Source organism: Thamnophis sirtalis, unplaced genomic scaffold (genome assembly GCF_051295495.1).
Source record: "Thamnophis sirtalis isolate CommonGarterSnake01/CBP01778 unplaced genomic scaffold, rThaSir2_p1.2 scaffold_11, whole genome shotgun sequence".
Taxonomy (NCBI): Eukaryota; Metazoa; Chordata; class Lepidosauria; order Squamata; family Natricidae; genus Thamnophis; species Thamnophis sirtalis.
Genome location: NW_028261391.1, coordinates 66,825,118 through 66,853,078, shown reverse-complemented (window position 1 = coordinate 66,853,078; position 27,961 = coordinate 66,825,118). Strand labels below are relative to the sequence as shown.

Here is a 27,961-nt window from a genome sequence, read left to right as displayed (position 1 = left end):
ATATTGTATGTGATCATGGGGTCTCCCCCCCCTTTTTCCCACTCCTTCCCCTTTTCCCATTGTTGTGTATGTAATGAAAAATAAAAATAAATTTAAAAAAAAATCCAAAAGATACCTTGAGCAGCTATAAATTTATTCTTTTCCTTGAAGCCCTAGGAGAAAAAAAAATGTGTGTTATTTTCATAAGAATATACATTAAAGATGCTTTTAAAAACATGTCGTTGTTTTGGGTAAATAAGTAATTGAAAAAGAAAATGATTTCACTTACATCTATATATGAAGCATTAATATAGTCTGAACACTGAAATCCATCCATTTGCATTAAAGTTACTCTGGAATGATCATCTGTAACAATGAACACAGAACAGTTTATATCTAACTCAAGTGAAATGTGGATAAAGATCTAAATATGTAATTTTCTTCTAAAAAAAGCTAACCTGAAAAAGTTGATACAGCAATGTATGATTATTTATAAATATAATAGCTTCTTATACTAAATAACACCATGCATTCAGCCAACTAAAATAATGATTTTTAAAGCATCAGTTTAGCAATGTATCATGAACATAAATGCAAAATCTTGGAAAGAAAGAAAAATGATTAATAAGCAACATAAAGTATCCTGAATTAAAACCCTGTGTTGTGCTAATTTCATTGGCTCCCAGTTCAACGGTAGCATTAATTTTACCACTACAAATGGACATAGACCAAGTAATTTAGGGACAGCCTCTTTACAAATAAAGCTATGATACTCTTTTTTATGATAGCGATTCCCAGATTACAAACATAATAAAAGTTATGATGTCCTCACACAACATTCCCTTGTTGATGTTGTTCTCCTAGAAATAACTAGTAGATATCAGACTTAGTAACTGGTCTCATGTAATCCCTTTTACAATGATCTAAGGACTCTTTCTCACCCCATGAATGATAGGTTATCTCATGTCTCTGAAACAGAAGGAAAATATTTGACATGAAAAGCTGCTGTTCCCATGGCATTCCTTTTGATGTGCTATTGAAATAGCAATAGCAGTTAGACTTATATACTGCTTCATAGGGCTTTCAGCCCTCTCTAAGCGGTTTATAGAGTCAGCATATTGCCCCCACAATCTGGGTCCTCATTTTACCCACCTCGGAAGGATGGAAGGCTGAGTCAACCTTGAGCCGGTGAGATTTGAACCGCCGAACTGCAGAACTAGCAGTCAGCTGAAGTGGCTGCAGTACTGCACTCTAACCACTGCGCCACCTCGGCTCTAAAGCCAGCAACATTAGTACCCTCAAAAGTTGGTGGTAGGGATTATAACCTTGTAACTCTAGCGAGGAGAGAAGATGGAAGGACGACTAGAAGTGGGAACTCAATGTTGAGGAATCTACATCCTTCAGATTCAGTTGCCCATTTGTGATACCAGGCTGAATCATTACACCAGTTGATGACACTCATCCCTACTCTCTGGCCACACATGGCCTTTCTAATTGGGCATGGCTTCTAATGTACACAAAAACTTTATCAATTTGATCATTACTGAATCTATTTGGAATCTCAGGAACAGAAAGAATATTATTGTTTAATACTTCTAGGACAGTGTTTCCCAAACTTGGCAACTTGAAGATGTCCAGACTTCAACTCCCAGAATTCCCCAGCCAGCGAATGCTGGCTGGGGAATTCTGGGAGTTGAAGTCCGGACATCTTCAAGTTGCCAAGTTTGGGAAACACTGTTCTAGGAGAATCTTGTCACCACCTCAGATAGAATCATCTGGTAAGACCATACCATAAGGGAGACAAATAAAGATAAAGCAGCTTTTAATTGTGCCCAAATTAATAATATGAATGACATTTAAATTAATTTAAATGTGATGCCTTCTATCATTGGATAATTTCCAGATTACCTTACAAATACTTATAAATACTACTGGATTTATATCCTGGATGTTAGCACTGGAATCTAATCCTCACTTACTATTTTCCATTAGGAATATTAATCTTGTGGAAGGTTTTCCATCAGATCACTATTCCTATGACTGGAAAAAACAAGGCTGCAGGCAAGACTTACTTTCAACAGCCAAGCCAGAAATGTCTACGGAAGCACAGAATTTATGACTGGCTGGGAGGAAAAATCTGAAAAAGGCTAGATGAAAATCTGCAAGTCACCAACTTAAATCAGATTTGTCCGCAGCACACAGACTCCCCGCAGGGATTCGGACCCTCACCTCTCTCCAGGCCTTCCGAAAAGCCGTCAAAACTTGGCTTTGTTGGCAGGCCTGGGGGTGATGAGTTCCCTCCCCTCTCGACATGTATGGTTGTGCGACTGTTGCCTACTTTTATTATTTGTCTTTTGTCTTTTATGTTCCCCCTTTTTTCCCCTTTGAATTGTTCGCCGCCCTGAGTCCTCCCGGAGAAGGGTGGCATACAAATAATAAAATACCAATACCAATACATGGAAAGCTTTTACAGAGGTGGTGGTCCTACCAGATGTTCCGGGAAGAGGAAATGGACAGTAGAATGTCCCTTTTCCCCTTAAATACATATTATTTGTTATATATTTATTTGTTATTATATATTACATCTCTATTTCAGGTACATAGTGAAATGTATGCAAATATTTAGTGCACTACATCAACTGATCTTAAACATTCTATTTAATATCTTGCCTCATCCTTGGCATGAAACACTTTTGAACGGTGTTTCTATTTTTAACTAGAACCATCTGGTAAAAAAACAGGACATTTCTTGCCTTTGGTGTGGTTTTCTTTTGACACTGTTAAAGGAATCCAATTGTGAAATGATTAAGGTGACTGTCTGAATGGCCTCCTGGCCCAGGAAAGGGTACAGCTGGCATATTAGATGTATCTGTGGAAGGATCCACTTAGCTGCAGCTTCCATTCGCTCTTCAAGCAAGAGCTGTGAATTCAAGATGACCCTCAGATGACATACCACTCTGGATGAGCAAGTGCAGCCCCATCTAAAACCAAAGATGGAAGATCCCCAGGCCCAGGAGGCCCAAAGTCTTGGGACAGGATTTAACCCAATTGTGTTCCAGTTGTGCACAGTCTCCCTATACTGGGACAGAAGCTTGACAGCATCACTTGCTTCTCCTAGAATTTAGATGCATATTTGGGTATATGTACCAGAGGTGGGTTCCTACCAGTTCGCACCTATTCGGTAGAACCGGTTCGTCAAATCTACCGAACCGGTTAGAAGAGGTTCCACCAGTGGACCCGGAAAGCAGGCCACACCTACAGAAGAGGTTCCAAAATTTTTTGAAACCCACCACTGGTCCTTGGATAGGATTATTCTACACTATCATGTTCATATTTATACAACTCAGTGCCTCTGTGAAAGGTAAGGATGACTACTGCGTTTGTGGTGCAATCAGAACATTGCGTGTGTTGAAGTTGTTTTAACGCAAACCAAAGATGCCTTTTAAAAAACAAGTTTACATCCTATTCTTATGCATGCCAGTGCTGTGTGTGAGGTAATTTAAGGTGGTTCTGACAAGTGTCGTCGGCATCTTCATATCCGGTCACATGGGCGGCAAGCCACTCCCATCTGGTCACATGGGCAGCAAGCCACTCCCACAAAGGAGGCCACACCCACAGAGTAGGTTCGAACAATTTTTGAAACCCACCCACGAATAGGTGCGAACTGGTAGGAACCCACCTCTGGTACATATACCCAAATCTCACTTTTTCTTTTTTTTTTCTTTATTTCTTTATTTCTTTCTTCCTTTCTTTCTCTTTCTCTCTCTCTCTCTCTCCTTCCTTTTGTCTCTCTGTCCCTTTTTCCTTTCATCTCACTTTTTCTTTCTTTTTTTCTTTCTTTTTTTCTTCCTTTCTTTCTCTTTCTCTCTCTCTCTCTCTTTCCTTCCTTTTGTCTCTCTGTCCCTTTTTCCTTTTTTCCTTTCATCTCTCTCACTTTTTCTTTCTTTTTTCTTTATTTCTTTCTTCCTTTCTTTCTCTTGTGTGAGTCTGTCTGTCTGTCTGTCTGTCTGTCTCTCTCTCTCTCTCTCTCTCTCTCTCTCTCTCTCTGTGTGTGTGTGTGTGTGTGTGTGTGTGTGTGTGTGTCAGTGGTGGGTTTCAAAAATTTTTGGAACCTCTTCTGTAGGTGTGGCCTGCTTTCTGGTGGAACCTCTTCTAACCGGTTCGGTAGATTTGACGGACAGGTTCTACCGAACTGGTGCGAACTGGTAGGAACCCACCTCTGCAATCCTGTCACAATTATGGCTATTAAGTCGAGGGCTACTACCTGTATATGAACACATACATATAGTATGAGAGTCCACCTGATTCCCAACAATCCTGGGCAACACATAAGGGGGGGGGGAGCAACAAAAATAAATCATAAACAACCTGACGAAAAGCACTCTTTGAAAATCATCTAACCATCACCCTGCCCCAAAGCCTGACAGAACAGCTAATTTCTTGCATGACCTCAGGATGGAACCATCCAGATCTCTACGATTATTGAAGGCAGCTACCGCAGCACAGAAGGCATGGCTTCTGGGTCCCAGTACACCATGCATAACGATGGGATCCAAAGCACATTGAATGTGCCTGATATCACTGGATGGACAAAAGAAACTGGAAATAGACAATCCCACAGACAACAAACAGGCCCAGCCCACAAAGGGCTTGATAGCTGATAACCAGGACCTTGAATTGTACTTGGAAGTCAATCAGTAACCAGTTACAGCTCATGAAACCGTTGGGTCAGCTGAGTATACCAAGGCATGCCTCTTATTACCCATGCCACTGCATTCTCAAGTAGCTGTAGCTTCTGAGTTATTTTCAAGGGTAGACCATATAGAGCGTGTTAAAAGAATCCAATTGTGAAATGATTAAGGTGACTATCTGAATGGCCTCCTGGCCCAGGAAAGGGTACAGCTGGCATATTAGATGTATCTGTGGAAGGATCCACTTAGCTGCAACTTCCATTCGCTCTTCAAGCAAGAGCTGTGAATTCAAGATGACCCTCAGATTACATATCACTCTGAATGAACAAGTGCAGTCCCATCTAAAACCAAAGATGGAAGATCCACAGGCGCAGGAGGCCCAAAGTCTTGGGACAGGATTTAACCCAATTGTGCTCCAGTTGTGCACAGTCTCCCTATACTGGGACAGAAGCTTGACAGCATCACTTGCTTCTCCTAGAATTTAGATGCATATTTGGGTATATGTACCAGAGGTGGGTTCCTACCAGTTCGCACCTATTCGATAGAACCAGTTCGTCAAATCTACCGAACCGGTTAGAAGAGGTTCCACCAGTGGACCCGGAAAGCAGGCCACACCCACAGAAGAGGTTCCAAAATTTTTTGAAACCCACCACTGGTCCTTGGATATGATTATTCTACACTATCATGCTCATATTTATAAAACTCAGTGCCTCTGTGAAAGGTAAGGATGACTACTGCGTTTGTGGTGCAATCAGAACATTGCGTGTGTTGAAGTTGTTTTAACGCAAACCAAAGATGCCTTTTAAAAAACAAGTTTCCATCATATTCTTAGGCAGGCCAGTGCTGTGTGTGAGGTAATTTAAGGTGGTTCTGACAAGTGTCGTCAGCATCTTCATATCCGGTCACATGGGCAGCAAGCCACTCCCATCCGGTCACATGGGCGGCAAGCCACTCCCACAAAGGAGGCCACACCCACAGAGTAGGTTCAAACAATTTTTGAAACCCACCACTGATATGTACTACACTAATCTCCTGACAATACTTTGCCCTGAGCTGGCAGAGGGCCTCACACAGCATTTCTACGTAGATGTTAAACAAAAGGGTGACTTTTGACATGCAGTGGACTAATTGAACTAACTACAAAGAAAAGAAAATCACTGCAAAACAGTGCTCCTGTTCAAGCTTTGCAGCCAGTCTAAAAAGATACCATGATCACCTGTATCAAAAATTACTAAGAAATTAAGAAGCAGAATGATTGCACTACCCATATCCAACCTTGCCACAGGCCATCAACAAGCATGACCAAAGTTACTCTGTGCTGTAACCTGCCTGGAAAGGGCCCCAGACAATCTGTCTCCTCTGGAGCTGAAGCCCCACTACCAAGTATATTTTGGTTCTCCAAAGAGCTGCAAGAGATGAAGTGCCAGAAGAGATGCCTGGAGCACTGATGGGAAAAAATGAAAAGCTGGAGACAGGGCAGAAACTGTCTAGGGCCTTGATGGTTTCTTGAGGAAAAAGACATACCACAGAAAGGCCTTCTCTCTCAAAGAAGCAAGTATCACTATATGGTTCACCGACAAATGCGCACTCGACAAAAGGGCACCGATAAAACCGCGGCGAGAAAACCGCGAGTTCTAAATCGCGCCGACAAATGAGCACAGAAGCGCGCCGACAACAGCGCGCCGACAAAAGCGCGCCTTCAATGAACAAGTAATAACCGCGAGTTCTAAACCTAACCCTAAACCTGACCCTGAACCTAACCCTGAACCTAACCCTAAACCTAACCCTAAACCTAACCCTAAACCTAACCCTGAACCTAACGCTGAACCTAACGCTGAACCTAACCCTTACCTTAACTTAAATCGTGCTTCTGTCAGCGCGCTGTTGTCAGTGTGTTGTTGTGGGCGTGTTGATGACGTCGCGGTTTTCTCACCGCGGTTTTGTCGTGCGCGCATTTGTCGGGTCACGTCACTACATGGACCCGATTGCACGTTACCTCATGAGCTTTTTGCCCAACAAGGAAAAACATGACTCCAACTAAGATACATACCTAAGGAGGGGCCCTGTCCACTTCTTCAGCAGTCACAAAAACCCTATACGGCTCTATCTAAATATTTTCACTGGACCTGTTCAACTAGAGTCCAACTCGGAATAAATCTGAATGATTTTATCTGCCAGACAGCAACAGAAGTCCTTAAAACAGTACATTTGACTCTTATGATTCAATCCTAAGACCCTAGGTTCAATCAGGCTTGCTCCTAATCTTCCACTACTAGTGTTTCAGGCACCTCTTCTGGAATTTCATCTCCTGCAGCTCCTTAGAACAGTGTTTCTCGACCTTGGCTGGGGAATTCTGGGAGTTGAAGTCCACAGGACTTAAAGTCGCCAAGGTTGAGAAACACTGCCTTAGAAAACCGAGGTGCACTGCAGGAGGGGTACGTAGGAAGGGACTGCAAAGGAGAATCCAATCCACCTCAGCTATCTACCTATTCCAGCTGAACTACAACCATATCCTCAGAGAAAACCTCAAGGTCCCTCTGGAATCTGTCCAGGTCCTAGAGTTTGTGGAAAAAGTTCAGTTCAGTTCAGTTCACTTTATTTGTATGCCGCCCTTTTCCCTGGGGGGACGCAGGGCGGCTCACAGTTCAAAAGGGGTGGGGGAAGGACAAACAATTTACAACATAAAGGCACTACATCATTTAAGAACTCAACAGTCATACAATTCGAGTAGGGGTTAGAGTCTTTAACCCCAGGCCAGCCGGGATAGCCAGATTTTAAGTGCGGCGCGGAAGGTCTGGAGGGTGGTGAGGGTCCGGATCTCCACGGGGAGTTCATTCCAGAGGGTCGGAGCAGCCACCGAGAAGGCTCTCCTCCGAGTAGTTGCCAGTCTACACTGGCTGGCTGATGGAATTCGGAGGAGGCCTAATCTATGCGATCTTATCGGTCTAGTGGAGGTGATTGACATCCTTTTGTCTGTAACTGGAAAACTTCACTCAATTCTACAAGAAGTTTCTGGCAGTTTTTATTTCCTTTATAATCCCGAGAAACTAATGAATTAAGTTGCTGGGCAACCAGCCAAAGAGACTTCAACAGATCAGAATTTTAAAAGAAATGATCTTTCAAAAGTGTGAAATTGCCAGCTATGTGGCATACAACATGACAACCTTCTAGAAAAGCAACAGACACGTTCCCTTAACAGTCGAGTGCTCTTTTTGATTGCACACACTTTTAAGGCAACAGACGATTTTATTGGCCAATATTGACATGAATGATTACATTGAAAATAATATGCAATTTCTGCAAGTGAACTGGCCTGTTCATTTGCTAACACCAAAGATGAGGAAAAGCAAGTATCATTAGAGAGAGCCGAGGTGGCGCAGTGGTTAAATGCAGCACTGCAGGCTACTGCTAGATCAGCAGTTCAGTGGTTCAAATCTCACCGGCTCAGGGTTGACTCAGCCTTCCATCCTTCCGAGGTGGGTGAAATGAGGACCCGGATTGTTATTGGGGGCAATATGCTGACTCTCTGTAAACCGCTTAGAGAGGCCTGAAAGCCCTATGAAGCGGTATATAAGTCTACTGCTATTGCTATTGCTATTAGAAACAATTAAAGCGGATCCACAAATGGCAGTAGATATAAGATTGTTTTCTTATTGGAGAGATACAGGTTGATAGATGGAAGAGTATAATTCAAAATTAGCTAAACTTAGTTAAATCCAGTGGTAATAGGTATAGTTAAATAAAAATTGATAATGATAGTAATGTATACAATGTTGAGCTGTTATGATAAGTAATAATTGGATATGAGAAGGGAAGGTTAGAAATATTTTTGGACTATATATAAAGATTATTAATAGCAATAATAATTATAATAAAAAAACAAAATTAGATACAGTTAAGTTTTAACTAATAGGGGGAAAATATAGTTAAGTAAAGAAAGGATAATGATAATAAATTATATACATGGAGGATTAGAAAATTTTGGTATTAAATATTATGGATATTTACAACCTCCCGTGTGATCTACTGGCTTGCTGACACAACCAGGATTTTAGGAACTTTTGGAAATCCCATCAGCAGAGATAAGGCCAGTCTCGCTTTGGGACTGAAGTTTCACAGAATAGTTGCCATGGCAGAAACGGTCCATCTCCTGAGTCCCACCAGATGTAACTCTTTGGCGGAAGGGCCAAAACCATATTTCTTCTGCAAGACCTCATGGGATGGACAGATGTAATCAGTTCAACCAGCTCAAATAAAGAGCTTTAAAGATAAAAACAGCCCCTTGAATAGAAATCTGAAGCAGCCACTGTAGCATCTGGAGCAGTTGTGCAACATATGCGACTCTAGGGGCACACATAAACTGCCCACACCACCATATTCTGTACCAGCTGAAACTTCCAGATACTTTTTAAGGACAGCCCCCATTACAAGAGTCTATCTGGGCCACGAGTGAACATGAGCAGATCTCTCTGATTCAGGAACAGGCACAATTGCAACATAACACAAAGCTGTTCAAAGATCTACCTAGCCACAATTGCCACCTGTTTTTTTGAGCAACAATCATAAGTCTACAAGATGAGCAATTGTCTCTCTGTACACCAGTGGTGGGTTTCAAAAATTGTTGGAACCTACTCTGTGGGTGTGGCCTCCTTTGTGGGAGTGGCTTGCCACCCATGTGACCAGATGGGAGTGGCTTGCCGCCCATGTGACCAGATATGAAATTATGAATTAGTACTTAGGTTGGTCCAAGTAGCTATTCAGAAACTCTGGCATTGAAGCATGCAGGTCTTAAAGGTTCCACCACAAAACCGCGGTCGACTAAAGCGCGCTCGACGAAACCGCGTACCTGATGTCATCACAGCGCGATGAAAAAAGCATGCTGTGAGCGGTAAAGCTAAAATTAATGCGTAAACCTAAACCTAACCCCCCCAAACCTAACCCTAAACCTAACCCTAAACCTAACCCTAAACCTAACCCTTAACCTAACGCTAAACCTAACGCTAACCCTTAACCTAATCCTAACCCTAAACCTAACCCTTACCTTAACATGAATCGGCTTGCTTTAAAAGCGCTTTTTAAAGCGCCCTTTTTTCTCCGTGGTCGTTGTTGTCGCGCTGCTGATGACGTCAGCGACACGCTTTAATCGGGCGCGCTTTAGTGGACCGGGGTTTTGTCGTGCCACGGGTCTTAAAGCTATCAAGTTACAAGATCCTTGCCAGTGGTGGGTTTCAAAACTTTTTGGAACCTCTTCTGTAGGTGTGGCCTGCTTTCTGGGTCCACTGGTGGAACCTCTTCTAACCGGTTCGGTAGATTTGACGAACCGGTTCTACCGAACTGGTGCGAACTGGTAGGAACCCACCTCTGCTGTACACCCTGTACGAAAGATAGCATAGTCCCAGAACTGACAGACCCGATTAGAAAAACAGAGCCATTCAAACTTTCTAAGGTTAAGTTGAAGCCTATTGTTCCCAAACCAGATTCCATAGCTTCCAGGCACTGGGATTTGACATCAACAGCACTGTTTAATTTGCTTAAGGGGCAGAAATGCATAATTGGGTATCATCAGCGTAGTGATAATGCCTCACCAGATGGAAACAGGTGAGCTTACTCAGCAGCTTCATGTAGATATTGAATAGGAGAGAATAGAGCACTGAATATGTGATACTTGCACAATAAATGCAGAGGGCAGGATTTCTCCCTCCTGCCCCCCTATCATCACCATCACTCGTATCAGAGAGAAAGGAGAACAAGCACAGCAGAGTTCTTCCCATTCCCAATCCCCAGAGCTAGTTCAGAAGAATCCCATCAAAAGCTGATAATTATTTTTTTCTTTAAAACTAAGATATGTTAAGTATATTGATATGGAAGCATAAATACCATCAACATAGAATGGAGTTTGCTCAGAAGCTGAAATACACCAAGTGAATGAGAGGAAGAGCGGGAAACAGAAGAGAGAAGAAAGATGGGAAGAGAGGGATAGGAGAGAGGGTAAGGGGGGAAGATGAGGAGAATAAGGAGGAGTGGAATGAAGAGAGAGGAGAAGGAGAAAGGAAGGGGAAGTAGAGTAGAAAAGGATGATGGAGGGAAGAAAGGAGGTAGGAGAGAGGTAGAAGAAAGAGGTGTATGGAGAGCAGAAGAGCTAATAATGGGTTTTTATCTTTCTGGGAGTTGATGGCAAGAGGAACTGATGTAATTACTACTTAATACAATAGGATATTGGCTATGTAATAGTATACATGTGATTATATATTATAAAAATGTAAAATAAAAAAAGTATATTTTTAAAAAAAAGCTGATAAGAGGATATGGGTCACTCCTGTCCAGCTCTTACCACCAAAACGCATGACTAACGCATTCAGACCTGAATGCTAACTAAAAGGATTGAGGGGACTTATAAATATTATTAAACAAACAAACAGATGTTTATACACCTTAAATGTATTAGCCTTGCTCTCATAAGACAGTTGCATATCTTTGTTACCTGTTTTTAATATGACCAACTGCCTGATCATACTGTACTATTTAGAATTTTGAAATCTATATCTATATATCAGCAATACTTACAAGGTAATATGTTTGGGTATCTGTTTTTTTCTCTGTTTTCCTCTCTGTTTGCCATTTCAAGTGTTCCTTGCAAAGATCCAGGTGGTAATGACTACAGGAAATATAAATTGTCTGACTTAAAACAGCAATCAACAACAAAAAGAGTTAATGGTTAAAATACATTTTGATACTTTTATATTACCTATATCAGAATATTGTCATACATTCACCCTAAAAGTGAATTCAAAAAGTGAATTTCAAAAATTATTGAATGCACCAAGCAAGAAACAAACTTGATTCCTAAGCTAAATAGGCCTTTCTTTTTTCTTTTCGATATTTTTTCTTGCGTGATATAAACCTCTAATCTAATACGTAAATGACTTACGTATTATGAATATCGTACATCTATCCTGAATAAGAGCTGTCTATATTTTTACCTAAAATTGTTAAATAACCTTCTTGCTTAGGTTTGTAAGTATTCATATTGGTAAACATAAAATATAACTGAAAGCAGAGTTAACAGTAATAACTATAGAATTCAACTTCTTAACAGCATGCATTGAAAATAAGAAATTACAAATGCACAAGATAACGAGCCAATTATGTCTGTAGGACTCCAAATCAAATCAAACATTTATTGTCAACATGTGTACAATAAAATTGAATTTCACAGCTAGTGAAAATTTTGAGAAGTTCAGAGAACCGGTAAATACCACCTCGGGCTGGCCTCGCCCCTATCTATTCTCTGCCTTCTGAGTCCCAGATGATTGGGAGGAAATGGGGATTTTGCAGTAACCTTCCCATGGAGTGGGGTGGGAATGGAGAATTTACATTATCCTTCCCCTGCTATGCCCACCAAGCCATCCCCAAAGAACTGGTAGTAAAATTTTTGAATCCCACCACTGAATACATCTCAATAACTCAATAAATAAAATAAAAGAATCCCTAGACCCAAATAAATAATAACTATCACACATTCCTATAAACATATATAGTGTATCTTTATCTCTGATAAAGTGGAAATTGGTAAAGCTGTGCAAAGCTTTGGTTTTTCCACAATGCACTTCAATGGCACACTCAGTAGGGTCAAAAAAAATCAGAATCACACTAATTGAACCCTTATCCCTTTTACACATATGTGTGAGGTTGCAAAAGAGGTACAGTTTCACATATATAAATGGAAGTTGTAAACCGTGCTGAATATAAATTTACAGATGACTATCTAACCCCATCTTGAGCACATCCAGTAAAGGGAATCCGTCATTTTTGGATAGTGGTTCCATTTTCAGACCATTTTTCAAAGGACTTAGCGTCTTATTCTCTGATAAGTTCCTGTAATTTTTTGGCAAGGTTTCTCAGAAAGAGTAGTTTGTCATTGATTGCTTTCTAGGGCTAGGAGGAAGTGACTGGCCCCAGGTCACGCAGCTGGCTTTGTGCCTAAGGTGGACCTAGAATTCACGGTTCACCGACAAAAGGGCGCCCGACAAAAGGGCCTCCATTCTAAACCGCGCCGACGAATGAGTGCTGAAGCACGCCGACAATGGCGCGTCGACAGAAGCGCGCTCTAAACCTAAACCTAACCCTAAACCTAACCCTGACCTTAACTTAAATTGCGCTTCGTCGGCGCGCCGTTGCCGGCGCATTGATGACGTCATAGTTTTGTCACCGCGGTTTTGTCAGCGCACTTTTGTTGTGCGCGCATTTGTCGGGTCACGGAATTCACACATTCACAGTTTCTAGTGTGATGCCTTAACCACTACATAAAACTGGCTTTTCCCTCTGCTGAGTTAAACAGCTACCATGCAGACTGTAGCCACTGCAACCTTCATACTTCCTCTAGTTCCAACTCACTGCTGAATGGTGTTGTTTTGAGTTGAAGTCAATCCAGACTTAATAGACAAGAGAGCGGTTTTATCTTTTGATTTACGGCCAATCCATGTCGCCGCCAGGCAACACGGAAAACATCAACCAATCATACACACTGAAACCAGAATGAAGGAAGGCTGATTTATCAACTGCCTGGTTTTCTTTGGAGGGTTATCTGCCTGTCCCTCAGCACAGACCCTCTCTGAGAATTAGTTCAGTTCATTTTCAAAAATTCAACATTAATTCAATGAATTCAAAAACCACACAGAAAAATACCAAAGCAGAAATGTCCCCTCAAAAGAAGAGAAAGATATTTCCAAGATTCTGCATCTGGTTAAGTCTTCTAAAGTGGGAGAACTAAAACTGATAACTCGAAGACTTGAAACTAATAAGCAACAAAGGCAATTCCGTCAGAAAATTACTGCGTATAATTTCAGATTTAACTTGCACCTAGCATAGTTCTGGTCAATCCAGTGGTGGGTTTCAAAAATTGTTGGAACCTACTCTGTGGGTGTGGCCTCCTTTGTGGGAGTGGCTTGCCACCCATGTGACCGGATGGGAGTGGCTTGCCGCCCATGTGACCGGATATGAAATTATGAATTAGGACTTAGGTCGGTCCAAGTAGCTATTCAGAAACTCTGGCATTGAAGCATGCAGGTCTTAAAGCTGTCAAGTTACAAGATCCTTGCACCCCTAAACCTTTAGGAAAAAAGAAACTAGGGGTCTTCAAACCTAACAGCTTTAAGACTTGTGGACTTCAACTCCCAGAATTCCTCCTCCAGTCATGTTGGCTCAGAAACTCTGGCATTGAAGCATGCAAGTCAGTGGTGGGTTTCAAAAAAATTTGGAACCTCTTCTGTAGGTGTGGCCTGCTTTCCGGGTCCACTGGTGGAACCTCTTCTAACCGGTTCGGTAGATTTGACGAACCGGTTCTACCGAATAGGTGCGAACTGGTAGGAACCCACCTCTGGGTCAATCCCTATATCCAGATCTGAGCAAACACACAGGCCACTCACTATAACTGGTGGGGGGGGGCGGGTAAGAGGAAGAGAGAGAAAGAGAGAGGGAGGAGAGAGAGAAAGGGAAACGGGGGGGTGAGGAGGGAGGAGAGAGATTTCACAGGTACTTTTTCTTCATGAAATAAAATAAGGGAGTTCTGCTGCCTTTCTGTTGAAGCCTGGAGAGAAACTGGTAAAAAAAAAATAGGAGGAGGTATGGATGGTTACGAAACGAACTCAGAAAGGAAGTGCTAAGGAAATCAGCAAATTCTGGGAGAAAAAATAACTGATGTGAAGCTGGATAGTGGTGGTAGGAAGAACTAACGTGCCCGTCCTTTCTCAAATGCATCTCTAATGACACCCACAATAAGTCAGCTGACCTTACACATTTTCCACATCTTGAAGCTGCCACAAGAAAGTGTTAACTTTAAATCTGAGACATCTAATTATAAATAACAGCTATTTCGCTCAGCGAGAGCTTAGGATAAACTGCAGGTGAGGATCAAGTTCTATAAATACTTCTTGGTTGCTTAATGGAATAAATTGCACCTCGCAACTACTTACTCTATTATTATAATACGTATGTCTCTTGCAGGGAGAGAATATACCTTTTGAATTGCATATTTCCAAATTAGACAGGGCAGAATTTATGTTGCAAGTAAGTAAAATGTTTATTACGGTCAAAGACCAGCAATACACATTAGTTTTTACACTATGTTAAAAAAATACTAACATTAAAATATAATTAAAAAGTATTGACATTAAAAGTGGATAATAACATAATGGTCCAAAGATTGTTAGAGGTATGTCCAGATAATTGGTACAAGATGGTACTATACTTCTGTAGCCAATTTTTTTTCTTATGGACATTGCAGCAGCACAGAACTTTGCCACTGCATACGTGGGAACCGGGTTAGTGTCCTGGAGGAGAAAGCCTAGATAAAAATTGTCTGCCCTCCCTGGAAATCTCTCTAATAAGGGGAGAATATGTGCAGACCTACAAGCTCTGTATAGCTCGCAGAGAATTTATGTTGTATTTCTACAACCAGTAAATGTTAATTTACAAATAAATGTAATTTACAAAACTGCTCACTCCAGGAGTTCAATTCTGAGCGGGTCAAGGTTGACTCGGCCTTCCATCCTTTGGAGGTCGGTAAAACGAGGCGCAAATTGTTGGGGGCAATATGCTGACTCTGTAAATCACTTAGAGAGAGCTATAAAACACTATGAAACAGTGTATAAGGCTAAGTGCTGGATGGAGTCTTACGTTAAAATACTTTAATAGCAATAGCAATAGCTATTAAGCCGAGGTGGCACAGTGGTTAGAGTGCAGTACTGCAGGCCACTTCAGCTGACTGTTATCTGCAGTTCAGCGGTTCTAATCTCACCGGCTCAAGGTTGACTCAGCCTTCCATCCTTCCGAGGTGGGTGAAATGAGGACCCAGACTGTGGGGGTGATATGCTGATTCTGTAAACCGCTTAGAGAGGGCTGAAAGCCCTATGAAGCGGTATATAAGTCTAACTGCTATTGCTATTGCTATTATACCCCATAAAATACGGTAGTGTTTAGTAGATAATAAGGAAGTCTCTTGTGAAGGTTACATTCTGTTGCCACAACATAAATATGTCATATTTGTTGCTTTAATATGTTATGCTTGCTTTGGCTTTCTATTTTTTTTCTTTAAACAGAATGTCACCTCCCTCCCTCCCTCCCTCCCTCTCTCTCTCTCTCTCTCTCTCTCTCTGTCTCTCTCTCTCTGTCTCTCTCTCTCTCTGTCTCTCTCTCTCTCTCTCTCTCTCACACACACACACACACACAAACAAAACAGGAACACACGTAACTGAAAACTGACCATGAATAACTATAAACTAAATATACTATATATTATTTGGATACTATGTTTTTTTCTTAATTTTACTTCAATATATTTGGCAAAAATAAAAGTAAGAAGTGAGCTTTTATGGAAGCTTTTTTAAAAAAAATTACTTTGCCCTTTGAGTACTTTCATATTTTTATTTTTTTTGCATAATCAGACAAATTGTGTAAAACTGGAAAACTGAACTTCTTTGTTTTCTGAGGTCAGGGAGTTTTTTTGTTTTTTTTTTAAAAAAAAGACTTGTTTCTATTTCAGTAGTTCTCCAGAAAGTCGCTTGAGAAACAAACACAGAACAAGTATAAAATCAACTTTCATATCCGTTTTAAGCACGACCATTTTTATTGGAGATTTGTACTGTTGTCTTTTCCTAACATATTTAACTACACGACTAAATATACCCACATTAATTCAGACTTGAAAAGGCAAGATTTAAACATGTAATCCTAATGGCTGACATACGGTCCTGCCAATTACAAAACTACACTCTAAAGGACCTGATTTGACAGTTTAATTGGCATAAACTTAAAATGAATGTAAACCTGGGATCATCATAGCTACATCAGAGAACTGATGAAACCCATCCAGAACTGAAGGTAAATTCATTTTAAGATTATCTATCAGCTATTCGCCAGCCCCACAACTTGTGCAACCACAATGCAGCAGGAAGCAAAAAATACAGTCGGAACTCTGAAGTGAGACACTGTATTTAGTTTTAAATCCATCCTTCTTAACTTGGTGCCCTTGAGATTTTGGGGTCTTCAATCTCACTATTTCCAGACTCCATGAGAGGGAGATTGAAATGAGATAGCTGTTATGACTATCCATCTTCTGCATTAGGTATCTTTTAAAAAGTTCTTACTATCCATTTTTTTCTTTAAAAAAAAATCCTGCAGTTATCAAATGTTCTGTCACAGCATTAAAAAGATACGGATGATTTTTAAAAGGCAGGGCTTATAATTCTGGAAAGAAGAAGGATCTGTTAGCGTGAAAGAAGCAGCATGCAGGAGAGACTAACTCCACATAATGAGCTAACACCCCTGTTTTATTGAAATAAGCCTTCAAAGGTTAGGTTTAAGATTTAAACCATGGTTTTAAAACCAGAATGTTTGGGTCCAAATAACACATCAAGGAAGAAGCAGTCATATTTCATTATTATTTTAGTATATAAATCTTTCTTTTCTCACCTAGTTTTAAACATTTTGAAATTGTTATGACGTTCATATAACCCTAATTCCCAAGGCTAAAACTTGGGGATTCTGTAAGATGTAAGAATTGCTGACAGTCAAGCATCATGTATTATTACAGATAGTATTAATATAGATCATTACTCATGATTACGTAAAACATCTGGAAAAAATGTCAATGAATTTGCCACTCAGTTCAGGGCTGTCAAACTCGCTGCTCATGGGCCGTGTGCGTCATGCATACCCGGTTTAGCAAAGGAGAAAAAAGTACCGATATATCACGTGATGCCACCGTGACAACATGAGTTTGAGACTGGTAGCTGAATAGCAGCAAGATATAGGGTTGGAAATCTCATTTCCCAAAAAGGGTAGAGATCCCTTTAAACTCTGATTTTGTTAATAATAGATATAATAATGTACACAGCACAGGAACATACAACACAGGGGTGGGTTTCTCGCCCCGTTCCAACCGGTCCGGTTGGAACGGGGCCGGCGGCGTCCTCGTGCACACGCGCGGTGCACGCATGCGTACTAGCGTCTGCGCAATGCTCCAGCTGCTCCTGGACAATCACACAGGCGCTGTGTGCGTCCTGCGCATGCGTGGAAGCGCAGAACTCGTCAAAACCGGGTAAGGGCCACGGGCGGGCGGGCGCACCCTTCGCCGTTCCTGGAAGTTACTTACTTCCGGGTTCGGCGACCAACTGGTTCGCAGGGACCACCGCGAAGCGGTTGAAACCCACCCCTGATACAATATCTGAACAACCCCAAAGCATGAAAGTGAAAAATACAAAACTAACTTTTTTATAGTTCTCTTAAAAACTTGTTCTTTTTTTTTTTTTTGCAATCTTTCATTGAAGAAAACCAAAATGAAGTAAACAAAAATAAGGGCAACTTACATTAAACTCTTCTCGAAACAACTTCCCATCGTCAGCTGCTCTTATCCGAATTTCGTCTTCCAAGAGCTCTACTGGGATAGGAAAATACTTTTTGGGGCCAGAAGGAGACTGTCTGAGAAGCATCACCCTCTGCTGTTCTGTGAAAAGGAAATGGAAGCATACAGTCTGTATTTATATTTCCTATTTCTAAACCACCCACCTCTCTCAGAGAGGGGCTCTGGGTTGTATCCAGTCTAAACAACATATAGGTCATGTATAAAATTAACATTAAAATGTTAACATTATTTTAATATCATTTTTAATTATAAGATTATGGCATTATAAAATCTAAAAACAGGTTTAAAAAATTCAAGATGGCCAGAGCATTAGTTAGCAATAGCAATAGCAGTTAGACTTATATACCGCTTCATAGGGCTTTCAGCCCTCTCTAAGCGGTTTACAGAGTCAGCATATCGCCCCCACAGTCTGGGTCCTCATTTTACCCACCTCGGAAGGATGGAAGGCTGAGTCAACCCTGAGCCGGTGAGATTTGAACCGCCGAACTGCCGAACTAGCAGTCAGCTGAAGTAGCCTGCAGTACTGCACTCTAACCACTGCGCCACCTTGGCTCTAGTTAATACAGGCAGGGGCTCAGGGGCTGGGGTCAGCCAGCCACCCGGGTGCATGGTTGCTCCCCCCCCCCATGGGCAACGCCATAGAGCCAAGTTTTAACTCCTTTGCAGAAGGCCAGGAGAGTGGAACATTTCCTCACTTCTGGCAGATGTTCCATAATGCAGCAGTAATGCCAGAGAAGGTTCTCTCTACAGATCCAACTAGCCCAAATTCTTTTTAAAAAAATATATATTTTTATTGTTTTTACATTTAAAATAATGCAGCACAGCGAAGCCAGAATGGCCATACAATCACAATACATACACATAATCTCATCTATTAGCTGTCAGCCTACTTAAATACATTATCTATCCTTCTATCCAATCACATTATTTACAATTTGTTCAGTCTTGTCACCCTGTCTTATACCAATAATAAAATCTGTTCCAAACTTTGTAATATTCCAACTCCCCTTTATTCAGCCAAAATTCTTTGACTGATGGGTACGCAGTACCTTCCGTGTTTGATTGAGTGGGATGGGCGAGCCGAGGTGGCGCAGTGGGTAGAGTGCGGTACTGCAGGCCACTTCAGCTGACTGCTAGTTCGGCAGTTCGGCTGTTCAAATCTCACCGGCTCAGGGTTGACTCAGCCTTCCATCCTTCTGAGGTGGGTGAAATGAAGACCCAGACTGTGGGGACGATATGCTGACTCTGTAAACTGCTTAGAGAGGGCTGAAAGCCCTATGAAGCGGTATATAAGTCTAACTGCTATTGCTATTGCTATTGCTATTGCTATTGCTATTGCTATTGCTAATTTGATGGGGTGAAGTAAATTCTATAGGTAGCCTGACAACTATGCCAGGTGATGATCAACTCCTTGAACTGTACCTGGAAGCAAACTGGCACTCAGTGCAGTTCATGGAGCAAGAATGTTATGTTTGCCCTTCACTGGCACCAAATATGGCTCACGCAGCTTCATTCTGTAGCAGTTAAAGCCTCCGTATATTTTTCAATGCATTGCAATAATCCAACTGGCTGTATACTATATGCACAGCCAAAAAAGCAACATATATTTTACTTTCATTGCACATTTAAAATAAAGACTTAAAATTAAGACCACATCTGTACAGCTAACATAAAAGGAAAACTTTGCAAGAATTACTAGCTTTACAGTCTTTTCAAATCCGTTTTTTCCCCCTGAAAAATGGATTCTAACTGCAAGAATGATGTAGAAAAGGATTCAATAATGGATTTACATCTGAAACCAGTCAAGGTCTCGATAACTAAAATGCACATACAAATAATAAATCAGAAGAATGATTTGGAAAGTTTTCTTATTCTGGTCTTATAAAAGGAATGTCTTAAAATACTGAAGCGGTTAATGCAAGAAATGTATGTGTTATTGTACTGTATTGTTGTTAAATGATAAAGTTATGTGGGTGTTCAGCATGTAAAGAAACTAACTCAAATTTCTTTTGACCTTCTTCCTTTACATGTTAATTCGTATTTTTTTTACAGTTCTATTCGTCATGTTTGTTCTTAGTTCTTATTTAAAATAATTGATGCCATGAAAATTTACATATAAAATTAGTTCTACATCTAACACACATTTAAATGGAATTACTAAAATTATAACTTTATACAATGCAATGTTTTTAAAAAGGTCTTTCTGAACCGAGTTGTAATGTAAATGCAAATGTTAACATGTGAACAAAAATATGTGAACAAATCTTCTCTAAAGAGTAACAGTTGTCAAATACACTTAACAACTGAATAACACAACCCTGTAAAATCTCATTTGCTTCCCCTTTCAACATTCCATTGTTTTAAAAAGCACATCTTTATAGACGATTGAATGAATAAATAAATAAATAATTACCTTGCTCTTCTAAAATTCCATTTGGCATTTTTTTATCAGTGGAATTTACAACTGCTTTTCTATGTCTTCGCAACCTTAATAAATATAACAAGCATTAAGAAAATCATCTCTCATCAGACTAAATAAGTTACAAAAAAAAAAAAACATTCTATATTATGGCTCACAAACCCAGTAATTCTGGAGAAGGTTCTTCTAATCATTTTTCCCCCCAGTTATAAATATGTATATATTGTAGCTGAAGCACTGCAATGGTGTGTAACATCCTCCATCCACTACCCTGATGAATGTGGGAAACTACAGACAGCACAGCTGCGGCTATGCAACTTTCATTTCCTTATGAGATCACATGGTAATAACAAGAAGCAACTAGTTCCACATCCAGAGTCTGATTCATACATACCTAAAGAAATATCCAGCTAAAATAATTAAAATTATGAACACTAAAATCAGGATCAGCACTGAAGTCAGTAAATGCGACGGCTGACCATTTTCTCTAGGAGGATCTAAAAATTAAAAAACAGAAAACATGAGCTGGTGCTAAATCACCCATTGATAACAAATAGAGAATTAGCGAAGCAGAAGCATATGACTTATACACAGCGTTTTTTAAGTAATATTGTTCTGTCGCTACCAGAGATAAAGAAAATTTATCAAGATAAAGTTTGAAGTTTAATAACATTTGTATGCCGCCCAACCCCGTAGGACTCCGGGCGGCTAACAATACAAATAAATAAAAAAGAAGAGAAGAAAACAAAAGATAGATTTAAAAACACACCATGCACTCCATTCCAAGTGGGGCTGGACCATATTTTGGGGTCAACAGCCCCAGGTCTGCCGGAACAGCCAGGTTTTAGTGGCTTTTCGGAAGGCCGAGAGAGTGGGAAGGGTCCGGATCTCTGCGGGGAGATCATTCCACAGGGCCGGAGCGGCTACAGAGAAAGACCTCCCCCAAGTAGTCGCCAACCGGCATTGCCCGGTCGACGGTACCCGAAGGAGGCCCAATCTGTGAGATCTTATAGGTCGTTGGGAGGTATATGGCAGGAGGCGGTCCCGTAGGTATCCAGGTCCTAAACCATGTAGGGCTTTAAAGGTAACGACCAGCACCTTGAAGGGCATCCGGAGACCGATGGGAAGCCAGTGCAGTTCGCGGAGGATAGGTGTAACATGGGTGTACCTAGATACACCCGATATCGCTCGCGCGGCTGCATTCTGGACCAATTGTACTCCATAAAGATTATTTTAAATATTTTTAAAAAAAACATGTTAAAGCACAGAAATACTTTGGAGCGTTTTCCTCTCATTAGAACTTATGTGCATTGTATATGTAGGTAGTCCTTGACTTATCAACACAATTGGGCCGAAAATTCCTGTTGCTAAGTGAGACAGTTGTTAAGTAAATTCTGTCACATTTTACAACCTTTCATGCCACAGTTAAGAGCCGAGGTGGCGCAGTGGTTACGGTGCAGTACTGCAGGCCACTTCAGCTGACTGTGATCTGCAGTTCAGCGGTTCAAATCTCACCGGCTCAAGGTCGACTCAGCCTTCCATCCTTCCGAGGTGGGTGAAATGAAGTGAAATGTGGGGGCAAGTTCCTGACTCAATTTGCTAAAAAAAATTGTAAACCGCTTAAGAGAGGGCTGAAAGCCCTATGAAGCGGTATATAAGTCTAATTAATAAATTAATAAATAGTTGTTAGGTCACTGCAGCTGTTAAATTAGTCAGTGAATCTGGCTCCCCCCCCCCAGCCCGACTTTGCATGTCAGAAATTTGCAAAATGAGATTGCATGACCCCCAGGACACTGCAACCGTCATAAATATGAGTCAATTGCCAATCGTCTGAATTTTGATTCCCTGACCATGGGAATGCTGCAACGGTTGTATGAAAAATGGTCATAAGTCACTTTTTTCTGCACCGTTGTAACTTTGAACAATCACTAAATAGACTGTTGTAAGTTGAGGACGGTACCATGGCAGATGTCACTCTACCTCTGCTTTTATTGGAATACGTGTAAAATCTGAACAACCTAATGTAATATATGTTTTTATTTATTGCAGGCCAAAGCTGAGGAATCTGAGGAAATTTGAAGAACTAGAGTGTAAAGAGAACACAATAATAATTTCTAGATGATTGAAATAAAGAGCCAAGCATTCAATCAAGTGCCCATGAAATATCAATTTTATCAAAATTATTAATTAACCTCAACCCACAAATTATTTTTTAAAAATTAAATGGGAATTAATATTTCTTTCTAGTATCATACTAAATCACGACACATTTATCTTCTTTTCTACAAAGGATGACACAAAACTAGAACGTAGTATAACATTTAAGAAGTTCAGTATTGTGAATGATCCCTCATATTAACAGCAACTCAAGAAGAAGAAAGCAAAAATGAGGTATGGCAAAAGGAATAAAAAATAGTATATACCAGTGTTTCTCAACCTTGGTGACTTTAAGTCCTGTGGACTTCAACTCCCAGAATTCTGGGAGTTGAAGTCCACAGAACTTAAAGTCACCAAGGTTGAGAAACACTGGTATATACTATTAACACATATTTGTCACAAAAATAACATGTATGTTTTCAAAATAGAGAAAACCTCAGAAGACACACTTCATGTCAAAATATGTCAGGACTTTTAACTCAACCTAAACATTTTAGCACAGAAGAAAATGAATTGTTTTAACCCAGTGGTGAAATTCATTTTTTTTCTCTACCGGTTCTGTGGGCGTGGCTTGGGGAGATCATGTGATGACTGGGGTGGGTGTGTCCATTTTTTTTTTACTTTTTAAAGCATAAAAATGCTTTTAAAAAGTTAAGAGCCACGATGGCGCAGTGGTTAGAGTGCAGTACTGCAGCCACTTCAGCTGACTGTTATCTGCAGTTCAGCGGTTCAAATCTCACCGGCTCAAGGTTGACTCAGCCTTCCATCTTTCTGAGGTGGGTGAAATGAGGACCCAGACTGTGGGGGCGATATGCTGACTCTGTAAACTGCTTAGAGAGGGCTGAAAGCCCTATGAAGTGGTATATAAGTCTAACTGCTATTGCTATTGCTATTGCTCTTCCATCCTTCCGAGGTGGGTGAAATGAGGACCCAGATTGTGGGGGCAATATGCTGACTCTATAAACCGCTTAGAGAGGGCTGAAAACCCTATGAAGCGGTATATAAGTCTAACTGCTATTGCTATTGCTAAGTTCTGACGATCAGCTGTGCAAAAATCAGCTGTGCCGCGTAATCCTTGGAACGTTTTTTTTTACTTTTTAAAGTATTTTTTTATTACCGGTTCAGGTGAACCAGTAGCATTTCGATTACCGGTTTGAGAGAATCCACCTGAACCGGTAGCATTTCACACCTGTTTTAACCTCTCATTTATCTTTGTCCTAAGCAATCCCACAAATAATGCTTATTAGAGGAATTCAGCTTAAATATGAAGTTGGAAAAAAAAGTTTTAGTGCATTGTCTAGTTTTTCCCGAGCATGCTGATGAAAACTCTCTTGCTTTACAGAGTTCTTATTTTGGCTGTAATTTTGTCAGTAATCCCTAATTTCACAGGGTTTTTGGGGGGGGGGGATAAAACTTTCTTAAATAATGTTTACTGTGGTGAATTTCTTTACTCAGTGATTTTCCTCATTATGTCAAATTACACAAGCTATTGCAAATTATATACTAAGAAAGAAATCTGTGTGAAAATTGACATTATTTAATAAAGATTTTACTAACAACAACAAAAAAACATTCTTGCTCAATGAAAATGCTGAGATAAAATACCTCTAACCATTTTTTGAACAGCATTGAAAAATGACCCATAAAAATGTTTGTAGAGTAGGGATTTTGTGACATTTGCAATTCAACCTCTCAGCCATAGTGCTATTTCACTGAAAATATACTAAGCGTAAATTTGAAAAAAAAAAAGATACATTTTCTGCCAATTGTATGCAAACTTTGCATTCATATATTTCTCAAACCATACTAGGCTTTAAATGACAGCACACTTTATAGATTTCCTGTTTTGAAACTTTATAGTTTTATAAATATGAGCATGATAGTGTAGAATAATCATATCCAAGGACCAGTGGTGGGTTTCAACTATTATCTATATCTACTATTCGGTAGAACCGGTTCGTCAAATCTACCGAACCGGTTAGAAGAGGTTCCACCAGTGGACCCGGAAAGCAGGCCACACCTACAAAAGAGGTTCCAAAAAATTTTGAAACCCACCACTGGTCCTTGGATATGATTATTCTACAGTATCATGCTCCTATTTATAAAACTCAGTGCCTCTGTGAAAGGTAAGGATGACGACTGCGTTTGTGGTGCAATCAGAACATTGCGTGTTCTGAAGTTGTTTTAACGCAAACCAAAGATGCCTTTGAAAAAAATTTTTTACATCATATTCTTATGCATGCCAGTGCTGTGTGTGAGGTAATTTAAGGTGATTCTGACAAGTGTCATCGGCATCTTCATATCCGGTCACATGTGCGGCAAGCCACTCCCATCCAGTCACATGGGCAGCAAGCCACTCCCACAAAGGAGGCCACACCCACAGAGTAGGTTCGAACAATTTTTGAAACCCACCACTGCCTTGGATCTACCAAATTTCCTAACACTAACATATAAAACTGACACTGAACTCAGCCAAGTGTTTATTTCAATAGACTGGAGAAGAACACTCCATATTCTGGTTATTCATATTGCAACAAGGCTCAGAAGGGAATGCCAAAGTAGCAGCTTATATTTGAAAAGAGTCTTCTTGTTCTTTGTACTTCTCAAATACTACAGTTAAAAATATGTACATAACTTTTAAAATTTTAATTTAAGGTGAATGTCCAGATCATTCCCTTCAGACTTCAAAAACCCAGGAAAATGGAATTATTATACTACCAAGATAATACACTGTAAAATTTGATCAAATATTCCAAGCCACATGCGATACATTTTCAAGTCAGTTTCAACCTTAGGCTGTAGAGAAAAACAGACTCAAATACCTCGAAGAAGTGTACCGTTCTCATTTTCCTCAATGGGTTTAGAAAGATTTCCAAGTAAAGATGTCTAAAATAACTACAATCAACAGTTCCACATAACTTCACCGGGGCATAGCTGGGAGTGATTCTAATTCAAAAACTACCATGTGTCAGAATGGGAGTTATGCAATTGTTCCTCACAATGAGTACGGTAGTCTACATTGTTTTGCAGAAGGATTCGTCTACGTTGTTCCCATCCCCGCTACCTGCCGTGAGTTTGCAATCTCCTTGTCCTTCCAATAAAGATATGCCCTCTTCTTTCCACATGCAGTATTTCTGATCAGGATATCTTAGCGACATGCCTGAAACGAGCAGGAACATACATACATGTACATGGATGTTTTTAAGCTTTGTAATTGGTTGCTTAATGGATTCCTTAGCATTCAGTAAACTGGAAACTAAGTGTGAATCATCGAGAACTTCTATAGTAACCTTGAGTAAGATTAGTCGGCTTCTTTTTCGACACCAGTCAATAAAGAACCTGAGAGTTCATGCTTCCTTTTAATGGCATTCTATGAGGAGCTTGTCTTTCCCTAAATTTGAGAATGCTCTATTGTACATTTTCCCACACTCGGTAGTTGCTTTTTTTAGTTTAGTTTAGTTTATACTTTATTTGTATGCCGCCCTTTTCCCTGGGGGGGACTCAGGGCGGCTCACAATTGAAGGGAGGGGGAAAGACAGACAAGTTACAAACATAGAACCATACATCATTAAAAACACAACAGTCAAATCATTCGAGTGGGGTTACAAGTCTTTAGCCCCAGGCATGTTGGAACAGCCAGCTTTTAAGGGCTATGCGGAAGGCCTGGAGGGTGGTGAGGGTACGAATCTCCACGGGGAGTTCGTTCCAGAGGGTCGGAGCAGCCACTGAAAACTGAAAATACATATATTATATACAGTATACTGTGTGTTTATGGGTCCCAACACAGGTACTCCTAAACTTATGACAGTTCATTTAGGCCTCCTCCGAATACCATCAGCTCGCCAATGTCGACTGTCGATCCCTCGGGGGAGGGCCTTCTCTGTGGCTGCTCCGGCCCTCTGGAACGATCTCCCCGTGGAGATTCGGACCCTCACCACCCTTCAGGCTTTCCGCAAAGCCGTCAAGACCTGGCTGTTCTGGCAGGCCTGGGGCTGATGAGTTCCCAGCCCCACTTGAATTGTTGTGATTGTTGCGTTGTTTTTAATCTGTTTTTTTTTTTTTTGTATCTTGTTTCTGTCTTGTTTTTTTTTGTATCTCCCCCTTCCCCACTTGTTTGTTAGCCGTCCTGAGTCCCTCGGGAATAGGGCGGCATACAACTATAATAAACATACAACATACATACATACATTTACAACGGCACTGAAAAATGTGACTTATGACTGTTTGTCAGAGTTATGGCCTTTGCAGCATCCCCATGATATGTAATCAAAATCTGGCTACTTGGGAACTGACTCATATTTATGACTGTTGCTGCCAATTACCTCCACTAGACCAATCAGATCCCACAGACTAGGCCTCCTCCGAATTCCATCCGCCGGCCAGTGTCGACTGGCGACTACCCGGAGGAGAGCCTTCTCTGTGGCTGCTCCGACCCTCTGGAACGAACTCTCCGTGGAGATTCGTACCCTCACCACCCTCCAAGCCTTCCGCATAGCCCTTAAAACCTGGCTGTTCCGACAGGCCTGGGGCTAAAGATTCGTCGCCCCCTTTTGAATGGTACGATTGTTGCGTTTTTTAACTATGTATTGTTTTGTGTTGTTGTTAAACTGTCTGTATCCCCCTTTCCCTTCTTTGAGTTGTGAGCCGCCCTGAGTCCCCTTAGGGAAAAGGGCGGCATACAAATGAAATAAAACTCTAAAACTCTAAACTCTAAACTCTGTGTTCCAAGGTCATGTGATCACCTTGTGTGACCTTCTGACACACAAAGTCAAAGGAGAAACCAGATTCACTTAATAACCAGGTTACTAACTGCAGCGATTCACTTAACAACTGTGCCAAGAAAGGTTACAAAATGGGATAAAACTCACTTAACAGATATTTGACTTAACAACAGAAATTCTGCGCTCAATTGCAGTTGTAGGTCGAGGACTATCTGTAGATAAACTTAAATTACACTCCTTACTTTTGTGCAAACAAGGCATTTAGAAATAAATAAAATTGATGGAATCGTAAATATAACAATATATGTGCTTATTAAACGTTACATAAACATCTGATGCACCATTTACATCTGATATGGAAGACGTTATATAGCTTTGGTCCATAGAGTAATTAACACCATGACTCAAATATTTTAATTAATATACTGAATAATGTTCTGAATGCCAAAGAGGAATCAAATGTAAAGGACCTGGTTGGGAGATGAAACGACATTAGAAAGAAGAGGAAGTATCGTGTCCAGCTTGTCGTTGATAAGTCTCGGGACTTACCTGAGAAGTCATACAAGGAAATATT

General features: G+C 40.6%; 1 protein-coding gene across 1 annotated transcript in view; it reads right to left on the bottom strand.

Annotated features, from left to right (window-relative positions):
* PTPRE (protein tyrosine phosphatase receptor type E) overlaps positions 1-27,961 on the bottom strand; it is a 139,359-nt gene that overhangs the window by 23,809 nt on the left and 87,589 nt on the right. The window contains exons 4-9 of the mRNA XM_087725982.1: positions 20,904-21,006; positions 20,504-20,577; positions 18,035-18,171; positions 11,235-11,325; positions 269-345; positions 116-152 (exon numbers count right to left, since the gene is read on the bottom strand). Of these exons, the coding sequence (XP_087582108.1) occupies positions 116-152; positions 269-345; positions 11,235-11,325; positions 18,035-18,171; positions 20,504-20,577; positions 20,904-21,006 (519 nt within the window). The remainder of the gene's footprint in view (positions 1-115; positions 153-268; positions 346-11,234; positions 11,326-18,034; positions 18,172-20,503; positions 20,578-20,903; positions 21,007-27,961) is intronic.